At 54.8% G+C, this 13,408-nt stretch overlaps 1 protein-coding gene across 1 annotated transcript in view; it reads right to left on the reverse strand.

Moving 5' to 3' along the window:
* Nucleotides 1–12,252, reverse strand: part of LOC115484925 (zinc finger protein 208-like) — a 513,901-nt gene extending 501,649 nt beyond the window's left edge. Inside the window, 5 exon segments of the mRNA XM_050984212.1 lie at nucleotides 6,047–6,925; nucleotides 10,512–10,858; nucleotides 10,860–11,650; nucleotides 11,804–11,906; nucleotides 11,908–12,252. Of these exon segments, the coding sequence (XP_050840169.1) occupies nucleotides 6,047–6,925; nucleotides 10,512–10,858; nucleotides 10,860–11,650; nucleotides 11,804–11,906; nucleotides 11,908–11,982 (2,195 nt within the window). The 5' untranslated portion in view covers nucleotides 11,983–12,252.
* Between the last annotated feature and the right edge of the window lie 1,156 nt (nucleotides 12,253–13,408).

Raw genomic sequence — 13,408 nt, forward strand, 5'->3', positions numbered from 1 at the left:
CCTTCCTGCCCTGCTGCTCAGCCCCACTCCAAGCCCTGCACACGGGGCCCTCGCTGCTTCACGAACGGGGCCCTCGCTGCTTTACAAAAGGAACCAAAATTACCCCAAATCCACCCAAAATTACCTCAGAACCCATCCTGAGGGGCTCTAGGGGAAATTTGAGGGGGGTTTTGAGGGCATTTGGGCAGATTTTGGCTGGGTTTGAATCCTACGCCAAATTTTGTGTCCAGGAGGTACCAAAACCACCCCAAATCCACCCAGAATCGACCCAAAAATACCCGAAATTAACCCAAAATTACCTCCAAATCCATCCTGAGGGGGTTTGGGGGAGATTTGGAGGGATTTTAGGGGGGCATTTTGAGTTGATTTGAATCCTATGCCCACTTCATCATCCACAAGGTACCAAAATCCCCAAAATCCACCCAAAATTACCTGAAATGAATGAAAAATTCATCCTGAGGGGGTTGGGGGGAGGTTTGGTGGGGGGTTTAGGGGATTTGGGGGTTTTGGGGGGGATTTAAGGGGGCTTTTTGACAGTCATCATCATCCAAAAAACTACACCCCCTGCCAAGCTGAGACCAAACCCTAAGGACTGTGCCCCTCGTGAAGAGGAGATGAAAGAACTGCTCCTCTTCTGGGGAGGAGATCAAAAGCCAGAGGAGACTGAGCTATTGACTCATTAGGGTAAAACATATTCATTTAATCAAGTGATTAATAATAATAATTTCTGTTACTTTATCCTTTGTGATTAAGTCTCAAATGCTTTTCTATTCCTTGTTAATTCAGCTGAATAATATTCATTTTGGTTTTGTAAACTATTAAGTCATATTCTTGATGTTATATATGAGGTCCCATACGTCTAATTTATAAAACCACAAAGTTAAAATTTAGTAGCAGTTTTAACTGAGATAAAATAATACAATCAAATAGAATCTACTAATTACAAAAGGAAATTTGGCAGTGGTTCGGATAAAGCACAAGCAAAACCGATTGACTGGGGTATGGGGAGGGCTTCCCACCCTGCCTCACGTGCAAAAGGCAAAAGGCAAAAGGATCCAAACACAACTTATATTCTGTGTGCTAATACACATTCATCAATATTTTCCTGTAAATCTCCTCCTGTTTCTGATTCTTGAAATCAACATCACCACACTCACAGTGCATGGTCCCGCTGTGGCTAAGGGGGCTTCTGGCTCACTGGGGCTCTCCTTGGAGGAAGGTCCACAGTCTTCCCTCACTGTCCTCTGAATAACCTGACAGGCTGTGCATGTGCCCCAATCCTGTGTTATGTAAGTAAGCACTGTGTTCCAATAAAGCCTTTTTATTTTATAGATAAGAACACTACTTTAGACTCCCTGTCTGGAATTGTCCCAACGTTATTCATGTCATGGCCGATCCTGTCCTGGGAGTTGTCCTAACTTCGTCTTGATGCCAATTCTGACTTGGGAGTCTTCCTAACTTTTGTTCATCAAGGCCATTCCAATCTCCTGTATCCTGTTTCCTAAATATTTAATCTACAAAGAAACCCATCTGCTTCATACCATGAATCACATATACCTTTCCAATTATATTCCAAAAATATTGATATAATTACAATTTTGTTAGCACAAATCACATCCATTTATCACAGGAGGCCAAAAGCTTGGAAAAGGATGAAAGAAATGCTCTGATCATGATGATGACAAAAAAAAAACCCAAGCCAATCTATCTTTGACAGCAAATGAACACTTGCAGCCCCACTAGCCCTCCCAGCCTGGCAGGCCGAGCGGTGCTGTTCCCATGGCATGAGGTGCTGGCAGCCTGCGGAGAGAAACCAGAGAGCCACGGTCAGTGGCAGCAGGCTCCTGTCCCCCTGTCTCACCATGGCCTGTGCCCAGGCCAGGCTGCTGGCTGAGCTCAGAGCCCAAACCTCCCGAGCCATTCTCTGTTTTTAGAGAAGGGCAGCATGGCAGGCCACGTTCCACCTCCTCTGCTTAATCACAGCACAGTAACTCCTCAGCAGCTGCAAGAGCAGGATGCCCGTGTGCCCGCTGCCGCCTGCCCAGAGCCCTTCTGCCAGCCGAGCTGTGGAGCCAGGTGCACACCTCTGGAGAGCTGCTGCCAGGAGAGGAGCCGATCCTGCACCATGTCTCCTCCTCCTGGAAGGGGCTGTCCCTGCAGATCGTGGCCCCTGGGATAGTGCTGGCACTGGATGTGCTCCACAGACACTGCAGGAGCCTCCCCGTCCAGTCCGGGCACCAGGTGAAATCCTCCTGGGAAAAACAGAGAAAAATTGAATGGAAGTCAATTCAAAACAAGACCTGGAAACAAGAAAAAGCACAAAGCCCGTCACTGTTTCACAGGCCTGAGGAGGGTCTGACCACTCCATGGGAGAATTAAACCTGGCCACTTGTGGGGAAAATCCCCACCTTTCCCACCCGTAAACGCGCCCCTTCCTCAAGGGCCTGCAGAGCAGACCAGCTGGGGCACGGCTCCGGAACCTGTCCCCCCGCTCTGCTACCCACCATCCACATGGATGGATGCTTTTGTCAGGCTGGCTGCCCCCGCCTCAGCCCGTGCCAGGCTGGCTGGCAGAAGCTGTCAGCAAGGCCAGCAGCCGGCTCCCCTTGTACAACATCCGTCCCCTGTCCCTCCAAAAGCAGCTCGGGAGCCGGCAGAAAAATTAATATTCTCCAGTGCTGCCAAGTGGGGAACCTCTGGCACGGAGCCAGGCCGAGCCCTGCCCTGCCTGGAAGCACCAGCATCCCCCCACCCCTGCGCTGGCTGGGGACTCATCTTGATTTCATCGGGGCACAGAGCGTGTCCTCCAGGCAGGGGCCGCAGCCAAAGCCCATCGGCTCTGCCCCGCCAGCGGCCAGCTCCAGGATGGTGTTCCCAGCTCCACGTTGGGCTCCAGAAGAACACGCCAGCTGTGCCTTCAGCTTGCAGCGACATCACGATGCCATTGAGCTGCAGGGGGATGTTTCCCCTGTCCCAGTCCGTGGCACCTTCACTGCACTGCCACCACTTCTCCAATAGGATGGGGAGCTCAGAGCTGCTCCCTCTACAGCTTGCTGGGGACCAGCAGAAGCATTTCCTTGGCTGCTCTCTCTCCTCCGTGGCTACAGGGAAACGCTCTGGGCTTTTCTTCCAGCGCCACGGGACACGTGCTGCTGGTGCTTGCTGGGCTCCTGGATTATGCTGTGTACAGGATGCATCTCTGCTGTCTCCTGGGCCAGGCAGGGCTCCTGCAGCCAAGAATGCTCAAAAAGGTCCTCCAGGGATGGCCTGTCTGTGGGGTCCATGCATAAACACCACCTGATGAGGTGCTGGCACTCTGCGGAGAGAAACAAGAAACCGCCGCTCAGCGGGACAAGGCTCCTGTCCATGCTCTTCCACATTCCACAGTGCTCAGGCCACACCAGGAGTGCTCAGAGATGCAGCCAAAAGCTTCCCATCGATCCTCTCTTGCAGAGGACACCAGCACAGAGGCACGGGTGCCACCTCCTCCACCTGAGCCCAGCAGATCCACCTCCTCACCAGCTGCAAGAGCAGGACACTTCTGTGCCAGCTGCCCCTCCCAAGCCCGTTCTTCCCCTCATGCCTTGAAGACGAATCCCCACCTTGAGACAGGTGGGCAGGAAGCAGAGCTGGCCCCAGACGATGTCCTCCTTGGTGTGGAAAGGAAGGTGCCCACAGACCAGCTCATAGAGCAGGATGCCCAGGGACCAGATGGTGGCTGGCTGGCCATGGTAGCAGCCAAAGAGGATCCACTCCGGTGGGCTGTACTCCGGCGTTCCTATGGGACACGGGCGCAGCTCATCAGGCATATCCTGCTCCCTCCCTCCCTCCTTCCCTCACTCCCAGCCAGCCCCTGCCTTGCCATAAAGCAACTTGGCTGCAGCTGGCTGAAGAAGGATCTCTCTCCCTCCCTCCCTTCCTCCCTCTTCCCCCCTTTCCAGCAAAGGGGGGAACCTCTGCTGCCGGGCTGGGCCCCGGCTTTGGGCTCACCTGACATCTGGGTGTAGAACGTGTCCTGCAGGATCATGCTGCACCTGAAGTCGATGAGCTTTGCCTCACCTGTGGCCAGGTCAACAAGGACGTTCTCAGTGCAGAGAAACACGTTCACCCTCCTGTGAAAATGTAAAAAGTTTAATAAAGGACAATGGGACACCAGGACTATGGAGCAAAGGTTATTATGGCCAGGTGCATCTTGGCACTCAGCCAGGAGCACCCTGTTACCTTCAGGGATCCCCCTGAAATACCTTTTCCCTTAAGCCAGCCTGTTGCATATTCATAGACCCTCATGCATATCCATAACCTACTTTACATATTCCAGGAACTGTTCTACCTGGCCCCTCCTTGGGTCTGCCTTTTCAGAGCATGTGTGTTTCTTGGCTGTGGTTTTGGCTCCTTCTCTTTATCACCTCCAGTTTTTGGGCCTTGGTCCACTCTGCCTTCAGACGGGGAGTGCTGATAGTTGGCAGATCTGTACAGCTGTCCTCATCCGGTGTCCACTGGATGTTATCCCATCCCAGCAAGCATTTTTTAACACGAGCAGCTATTTCACTAAGCTTAATTAACAGCAGAAATAAAAACTATATAACAAAGTTAGTTTAAAAAATGGTCCTAGCCCATATTTGATCCCATACAAGTTGATTCCAGTCTGTGTGGTCCTGATCCATATGGTCCCACTCCCTGGAATCCCAGTCTGTAGGATCCCAGTCCATAGAATCCCAGCCCATATGGTCCCAGTCCATATTTGATCCCACTCCAGGCTATCCCGGTCTGAGGGTTCTGATCCACAGGATCCCAGTCCATGTGATCCCCGTCCAGGTGATCCCAGCCCATATTTGATCCCAGTCTGGGTGGTCCTGATCCATATGGTCCCGCTCTGTGCAGTCCCTGTCCACAGAATCCTAGTCCATGTTGATCCCAGTCCATATTTAATCCCAGTCTGTGTGATCCTGCACACACTCCCAGAGTCTGGAATTCCAGTTCCAAGCCAGGAAAAAATGTTCCTGCCCTTAAATTTCCTTCCTATCATCTCAAAAAATCAGAATGAAATTATAAATAAAGAAATAATATTAAAACAAAATAATTATAATGAAAATTAAATACAGTAATTTCAAATCTTTTTTACAATACTCCAATAATGATTCAGCCCAAAACAGCAATAACTATTACTATAACATTACCAATAAATTTATATAAACAAATTATATGCCAAGAAATAACTTTTGAAAGTTTTAACTCGATGGATAATATACTTCAGTTAAAAAATATCTAAAAAACCCATGCAATCTAACACATCTTAGTAAAACAATTCATATTACAAATATACTAAACACAAAACCAAACACCACTATAATTTCTCATACATTTTAACCAAAACATTAAACTTTAATAACATCCTTAGGTACTCTGAAAAAATTAAAATTATTCTAAAAAATTGAATTGTGTGTGGGTGGTTTTATTTGGATATTGGTTTTTAGGTTGTTTGCGTTAGATGATTTAAAAATTGGATCTTTATAGGAATTGAATCATCTGAGCAGGCAGCACTCTGAAAACAGAACTGACTGAAAATGAACAGGACAGAAATCAGTAACTCTGAAAGTTTTATTTGCTATCAAATACATCCCACCCAGCCAGCCCCACACAATCCCCATCCCAATACTCCAAACTGGTATCCCACTTCTCCCAATCTCCTCCCAACTCCATCTCAGCCTGGTGGCTGTGGAATGGAGTGAGTTTGGCCTGGGACGAGTTTTTTGAGGAGGGAACAAGCAATTTGAAGTAGAATTGAGCCATTTTGGGTTAAAATTCAGTTATTTTCAGTGGGATTTGAGTGGTTTTGAAATGACAGATCGATCCCTCTTGGCTTTTGGAATACAGACAGATGGAGAAAAAAAACTGAGGCCAAACTAATGGACAAGCAGCCAGGTGTGTTCCCAGCAGGGATCACACGGAATGTGGGTGACCAGGGCTCTGCCCAATGTGGGGGATGGAGCTGGAGCAGCGCACGAAGCTCTTCCCGCACTCGGGGCACTCGCAGGGCTTCCCTTACCGGAGCCTCTGTTGGTGTTGGGTCAAGTCAGAGCTCCTGAGGAAGCTCTTCCCACACTGGGGACACTTGTAGGGCCTCTCCCCAGTGTGGATGCGCCTGTGGGTGACGAGGGTGGAGTTGTGCTTGAATCCCTTCCCGCAGTCAGGGCACTGGAAGGGCCTCTCCTCTGTGTGACTCAGAAAGTGATGGAGGAGATGGAATTTGATCCGAAACCTCTTCCCACACTTGGAACACTCATAGGGCCTCTCCCCAGAGTGGATCTTTTGGTGGATGATCAGGGTGGAATGCCGGCTGAAGCTCTTCCCACACTCCCCACACTCGTAGGGCCGTTCCCCAGTGTGGGTCCTCTGGTGGCTGATTAGGTGGGAGCTCCGGGTGAAGCTCTTCCCACATTCCCCGCACTCGTGGGGCCTCTCCCCAGTGTGGATGCGTTGGTGCCTGACAAGATGGGTGTTGCGCCTGAAGCCCTGCCTGCAGTCGGGGCAGTGGAAGGGCCTCTCCTCTGTGTGCATGCGCTGGTGCAGGAGGAGACTGGAGCTGGTGTGAAACCTCTTCCTGCATTGATCACACTCGTAGGGCCGTTCCCCAGTGTGGGTCCTCTGGTGCAGGATCAGATTGGAGCTCTGACTGAAGCTCTTCCCACACTCCCCACACTCGTAGGGCCGTTCCCCAGTGTGGGTCCTCTGGCGCAGGATCAGATTGGAGCTCTGACTGAAGCTCTTCCCACACTCCCCACACTCATAGGGCCGTTCCCCAGTGTGGGTCCTCTGGTGCCTGATCAGGTAGGACTTCCACCTGAAGCTCTTCCCACACTCCCCACATGTGTGGGGCTTCTCCCCATCACAGACCTGCTCATGGAGCACCAGGTCCGAGCTCTGGCTCCATCTCCGGCCGCCTTCCCGGCCCAGGCTGGCTCTTTCCCCCTCAGATCCCCATGATCTGGCGTTTGCAGCCCCTCCTTGTGCGGCATCTCCGGGGCTTTTCCTCCCCGTTGGGTTCCTGCACTGTGGAGCCATTCAAAACGGCCTCTGCCACCAGGTTCTGCCCTGGGGATTTGTCCTCCCTGCTCTCCATGCTCAGCTCCCGCTCTGGGGGAGGAAGGACAAGGACAGGATGGGATTTGCCTTCGTGCCACAGGCAAGGGGAAGGAGATCCCCCCAGGGCTGTCCTGCACCAGGGCCGTCTGCAGGCAAAGGGAATTCTTTCATCACAAGGGGATTACTTTCCATTGTTTTCCAGTTGTTCAGTAACTAAGGAATCTCAAAGCTTGCTTTCATTTCAATCTTGCTTCTACTTTCTATATTCTCAAAATCTTTTGCCAGACAATCAGATTTATAAGGCTTTCCTGTTTCATCTTCCCCAACACATATTGAGTTTGAAGGTCCCACTGCCCGAGTCTGTCTCTACAAGTCCCCGGCCATCTGGGCTCCAGAAAAACCTCCCAAACACCACGATTCAGCCCTGACAAAGCCTCCCAGGAGTTCCTGGTCCTGGTCCCTCCCATCTGGTGTTCGGGGTTCCCCCCGGTACCAGCTGCTGGGGTCACGCTTGGATTGGGGGTGCCCACCCTGCCCAGGCTGCTGGCAGTCCCAGCAATCCCAAAAGCTCCCCCCTCTCCGCTCTCCCCATTTCAGGATCCCGGGGCTCTTTGGGCTCCCGGGGTCCCTTCTCCCCTCACTCTCTGCTCTGGGCTGAAGGGGCTCCAAGGAGTCCCCCCTGCTCCTCTCCAGGCTCTTGAGGCTCCCGCCAAGGGGGGCGCTCCCCCCTCTCTGGGCTCCCCACTTTGGGCTCCTGGGGGACACAGGGCTCTGCTCCTCCAGGCTGCCTCTGCCGCCAGCCGCCACCCCCCGATGTCCCCCCGAGGGGCCTTTTCCGCTCAGCCTTGCACTTCTCCATTCTACAAACATCCCCCGGAAAAACCCAACCCAGGCACCCCCTGGGATATCTGGGCCGAGCTCCCCCTCCCCGCTCACCTGCGCCATGGGGGGGGCGATGATCCCACAGGTGGGGGCTGCGAATTCAGGCAGGGCTCGACCGCGTGGTTCCGGCTGCTCAGCCTGGATCCGCCTTTGTCCCTCTCTTCCTCGTCCTCTCTTCCATCCCATCTCCTCCCCTGTCTCATCCCCACTCCTTCTCTCCTCATCCTCCTTTAATTCTCCTCCTCTCTTGCCTAACCCAGCCTCGTTCTCCTCCTTCTATCGCTGCTCTCTCTCCGCCTTCATCCCTCCTCCTCCGTCCCTTCTCCCCCTCCTCCTCCTCCCTAACCCCTCCTTTTCCTCCCCCTCCATCCCTCCCCTGCCCTTCCCTCCCTCCTCCTCCTCCCCCAGCAGCCCCGACACCCTCAGTGCCCCGTTCCCGCAGCCCTCGCACCCCGCGGCTGGAGCGGGGATGGAGCCGGGACAGGTCGGGATGGGCAGCGCGGGGCTCTCGGCTGCTCCCAGCCGCTGCGGGCGGGGGGAACCCGGCCCGGGCCAAAGGAGAGGCAAACTGGGCAAACTGGGGGCTGCACATCCAAACCGGGCCTTGCTGGGGACCCTGCCTGGGCACTGCCAGCCCTTGGGGCTCCTCTCGGCACCTGCGGGAGGGGGGAACGCACCCAGGGCTGGGGGATCCCAGCAGTGGCAGCGCTGCCAGGGACTGGGCTGGACTGGGATGGTACTGGGAGGGACTGGGACTGTGCTGGGTTTGTACTGACATCATACTGGGATCATACTGGGAGGGACTGGGACTGTGCTGGGTTTGTACTGACATCATACTGGGATCATACTCGGAGTGACTGGGACTGTGCTGGGTTTCTATTTAGACATTCATGCTGTGGTCATAATGCCATGCCAGGGCAGACTGTGATCGCGCTGATGGACACTGGGATGATACTGGAATCATACTGGGAGTGGCTGCAATCATACTGGGATTAGAGAGGTTGTGATTGGACCCCCACTGAGGGTTACTGGGAGCTCGCAGACCCATACTGGTACTAAGTCTGGATATAAGTAAAGGAACTGGGATCAGCTGGGAGACAATTGTGGGCAAGTGAACCGTACTGAGAGAACTGGGAGTGCCTGGCAATGACTGCGAGAATGCTGAGGAGAACTGGGATATACTGGGAGGGTCTCAGACCACACGGGTGGTGACTGGGACCAGACTGGGAGTGACTGGGAATGTGGTGGGGGAACTGGGAAAAGGCTGGGGGCAAGTGGAAGTGACTGGGCTGCTGCTGGAGGACTGGGATCATACTGGGAGTGCAAACGACTATGCTAGGGATTAACTGGGAGAACTGGGAACACGCTGGATGAAACTGGGAGGAATTGCGAGCAAATGGGGCCCTGCTGGGAGCAAATTCCATCATCATAGGGAAGGACTGGGAGTTACTGGGCACATACTGGGACTTACTGGGCTCATACTGGGAGTGCTGAAGAAACTGAGAGCAGATGGGAGGTACCCGAGGGCTCACACTGGGAGCAGCCACTGCCAGCTCTGGGACCCCCAAAAACACCTCCCAGGGACGCCCCGATGTCCCCCCAATGTCCATCTGCGGCTCGGCTTTGGAGCCCTGCCAGCTGCAAACATCCCAAACAAAAACCCCAAACCCGGCACCCCCGGGATATTTGGGCCGAGCTCCCCCTCCCCGGGCACCTGCGGGATGGGGGCGATGCTCCCGGGGTTGCGGCCATTTAGGGAGTGCCAGGGCCACGAGATTCTCCCTCTCCTCTTCTGCTGCGGCCGCTTGGCCTCTTCCTCCCTCCCTCCTCTTCCTCCCCCATTCCCAAAGGCCGAATCCTGAGGGGAAAGGGTGCGAGGAAAGGGCGGAACTGTGAGGGGAAAGGGGGCGAGGAAAGGGCGGAACCGTGAGGGGAAAGGGGGCGAGGAAAGGGCGGAACCGTGAGGGGAAAGGGGGCGAGGAAAGGCGGAACCGTGAGGGGAAAGGGGCGGGCTCAGGGCAAGGGCTGCAGCTCTGAGGGGACACTCTGGGAGGCGGCACTCTGCAAACAGAACTGCAAAGTACTGAACATGAATGGGAAAGAAATCAGTAAGTGTGATGGTTTTATTTGCTATCAAATACATCCCACACACCCAGCCCCACATAATCCACATCCCAGCGATCCAAATTCGGCTCCCACTTTTCCCAGGCTCTCCCCAGTCCCATCTCACTCTGCTGGCTGTGGAATCGAGTGAGTTTATCACAAGGTAGAGTTTTTTTGAGGTGGTAAAAAGCCCCTTTGATGTGTGACTGACCCCCTTTCAGTGAATACTGAGCTGTTTTCACTGGGGTTTGAGTGGTTTTGAGGTGACAGATCTATCTCTCTTGGAATTTGGGGTGTAGAGAGAGGGAGAAGATAAAAAAATTAAGGCCAAACCAAAAGGAGAAGCAGCCAGGTGTGTTCCCAACATGGATCACAGGGAATGCGGGGCACCAGGGCTGTGCCCAAAGTGGTTCCTGCAGTGGGGGATGGAGCTGGAGCAGCACACGAAGCTCTTCCCACACTCGGGGCACTCGCAGGGCTTCCCTTACCGGTGCCTCCGTTGGTGTCGGGTCAGGTTAGAGCTGATGGAGAAGCTCTTCCCACACTGGGGACACACGTAGGGCCTCTCCCCAGTGTGGTTGCGCCAGTGGGTGATGAGGGTGGAGTTCTGCCTGAATCCCTTCCCACAGTCAGGGCATTGGAAGGGCCTCTCCTCTGTGTGAGTCCAATAGTGCTGGAGGAGATGGGAGCTGCTCTTAAACCTCTTCCTGCATTTATCACACTCGTAGGGCCTCTCCACAGTGTGGATGCGCCGGTGGCAGGTCAGGGTGGAATGGTGGCTAAAGCTCTCCCACACTCCCACACTCCCCGCACTCGTAGGGCCGTTCCCCAGTGTGGGTCCTCTGGTGACTGATGAGGTTGGAGTTCCACCTGAAGCTCTTCCCACACTCCTGACACTCGAAGGGCCTCTCCCCAGTGTGGGTCCTCTGGTGACTGATCAGATTGGAGCTCAGGCTGAAGCTCTTCCCACACTCCCCACACTCGTAGGGCCGTTCCCCAGTGTGGGTCCTCTGGTGACTGATGAGGGCGGAGCTCTGGCTGAAGCTCTTCCCACATTCCCCACACTTGTGGGGCCTCTCCCCAGTGTGGATCTGTCGGTGCAATACAAGATGGGAGTTCTGCCTGAAGCCCTGCCCACAGTCAGGGCAGCGGAAGGGCCTCTCCTCTGTGTGCGTGCGCTGGTGCACGAGGAGATTGGAGCTGGTCTGAAACCTCCTCCTGCACTGATCACACTCGTAGGGCCGTTCCCCAGTGTGGGTCCTCTGGTGACTGATGAGGTTGGAGTTCCACCTGAAGCTCTTCCCACACTCCCCACACGTGTGGGGCTTCTCCCCATCACAGACCTGCTCATGGAGCACCAGGTCCGAGCTCTGGCTCCATCTCCGGCCGCCTTCCCGGCCCAGGCTGGCTCTTTCCCCCTCAGATCCCCGTGATCTGCGTTTGCAGCCCCTCCTTGTGCGGCATCTCCGGGGCTTTTCCTCCCCGTTGGGTTCCTGCGCAGTGGAGCCGCTCAAAACGGCCTCTGCCACCAGGTTCTGCCCCGGGGATTTGTCCTCCCTGCTCTCCATGCTCAGCTCCCGCTCTGGGGGAGGAAGGACAAGGACAGGATGGGATTTGCCTTCGTGCCACAGGCAAGGGGAAGGAGATCCCCCCAGGGCTGTCCTGCAGCCGGGGCCGTGCTGGGCTGGGAGATGGAGCAGCACAGAGGGGGAAAGGGCACTGACTTCCTCCTCACCTGCCTCAGTGTCCTGGGACATCTTCCTCTTTCTCGCAGCCTCCCAAGCACTGGCAATGGGAAATCCTGGTGTGGGGAAAACAAGGGATGAGATGTTTGTAGGAGCGTCGGGGGTAGGACGGTCGGGAGGGACGGAGACCAGAGATCTCTGCAGCCAGGTCGGGGAACTTGGGGTTCATTGCAAAGGGCCTGGGCACAGGGGCCCTGCTGGGAGCTGCCAGCCACAGCTCAGAGCAGGTCTGAGAGAAGGGAGTGGGAGAGAGGATGAGAGGGTGAGAGAGGAAGAGGGCAAGAGCAGAAGAGAGTAAGGTTCCTGTTACAATACAATAAATTTTCTCCTGTGTTGAATATTCTATTTCTCACTCTCCAATCCAGTGCAAGATACAAATCCTATAGCATTTACATACAGCCTATAGGAATCATTACATCACCATCCTGTGTTACATTTTAAACCCTAAAAACTCCTCTTTTGCCCCTTTCTGCTGAGCTAGCAGGGTCTGTTCTGGCCCTTGGACCTGTCTGCAGGCAAAGGGAATTCTTTCATCACAAGGGGATTACTTTCCATTGTTTTCCAGCTGTTCAGTAACTAAGGAATCTCAAAGCTTGCTTTCATTTCAATCTTGCTTCTACTTTCTATATTCTCAAAATCTTTTGCCAGACAATCAGATTTACAAGGCTTTCCTGTTTCATCTTCCCCCACAAACGCTGAGTTTGAAGGTCCCACTGCCCGAGTCTGTCTCTACAAGTCCCCGGCCATCTGGGCTCCAGAAAAACCTCCCAAACACCACGATTCAGCCCTGAAAAAGCCTCCCAGGAGTTCCTGGTCCTGGTCCCTCCCATCTGGTGTTCGGGGTTCCCCCCGGTACCAGCTGCTGGGGGTCACGCTTGGATTGGGGGTCCCCCTTCTCCTCGGTGCCCACCCTGCCCAGGCTGCTGGCAGTCCCAGCAATCCCAAAAGCTCCCCCCTCTCCGCTCTCCCCATTTCGGGATGCCGGGGCTCTTTGGGCTCCCGGGGTCCCTTCTCCCCTCACTCTCTGCTCTGGGCTGAAGGGGCTCCAAGGAGTCCCCCCTGCTCCTCTCCAGCCTCTTGAGGCTCCCACCAATGGCGGCGCTCCCCCCTCTCTGGGCTCCCCACTTTGGGCTCCTGGGGGACACAGGGCTCTGCTCCTCCAGGCTGCCTCTGCCGCCAGCCGCCACCGCCACCCCCCGATGTCCCCCCGAGGGGCCTTTTCCGCTCAGCCTTGCACTTCTCCATTCTACAAACATCCCCCGGAAAAACCCAACCCAGGCACCCCCTGGGATATCTGGGCCGAGCTCCCCCTCCCCGCTCACCTGCGCCATGGGGGGGGCGATGATCCCACAGGTGGGGGCTGCGAATTCAGGCAGGGCTCGACCGCGTGGTTCCGGCTGCTCAGCCTGGATCCGCCTTTGGCCTTTGTCCCTCGTCTTCCTCCCACTCCTCCCCTTCCATCCTCCCTCCTTCTTCTCAGCTGTCTTAAGTTCTCCTCCTCTTCCTTGCTAACCCCGCCTCGGTCTCTTCCTTCTATCGCGGCTCTCTCTACGCCTTCATCCCTCCTACTCCGTCCCTTCTCCCCCTCCTCCTCC

This window comes from Serinus canaria, chromosome 25 (assembly GCF_022539315.1).
Source record: "Serinus canaria isolate serCan28SL12 chromosome 25, serCan2020, whole genome shotgun sequence".
Taxonomy (NCBI): Eukaryota; Metazoa; Chordata; class Aves; order Passeriformes; family Fringillidae; genus Serinus; species Serinus canaria.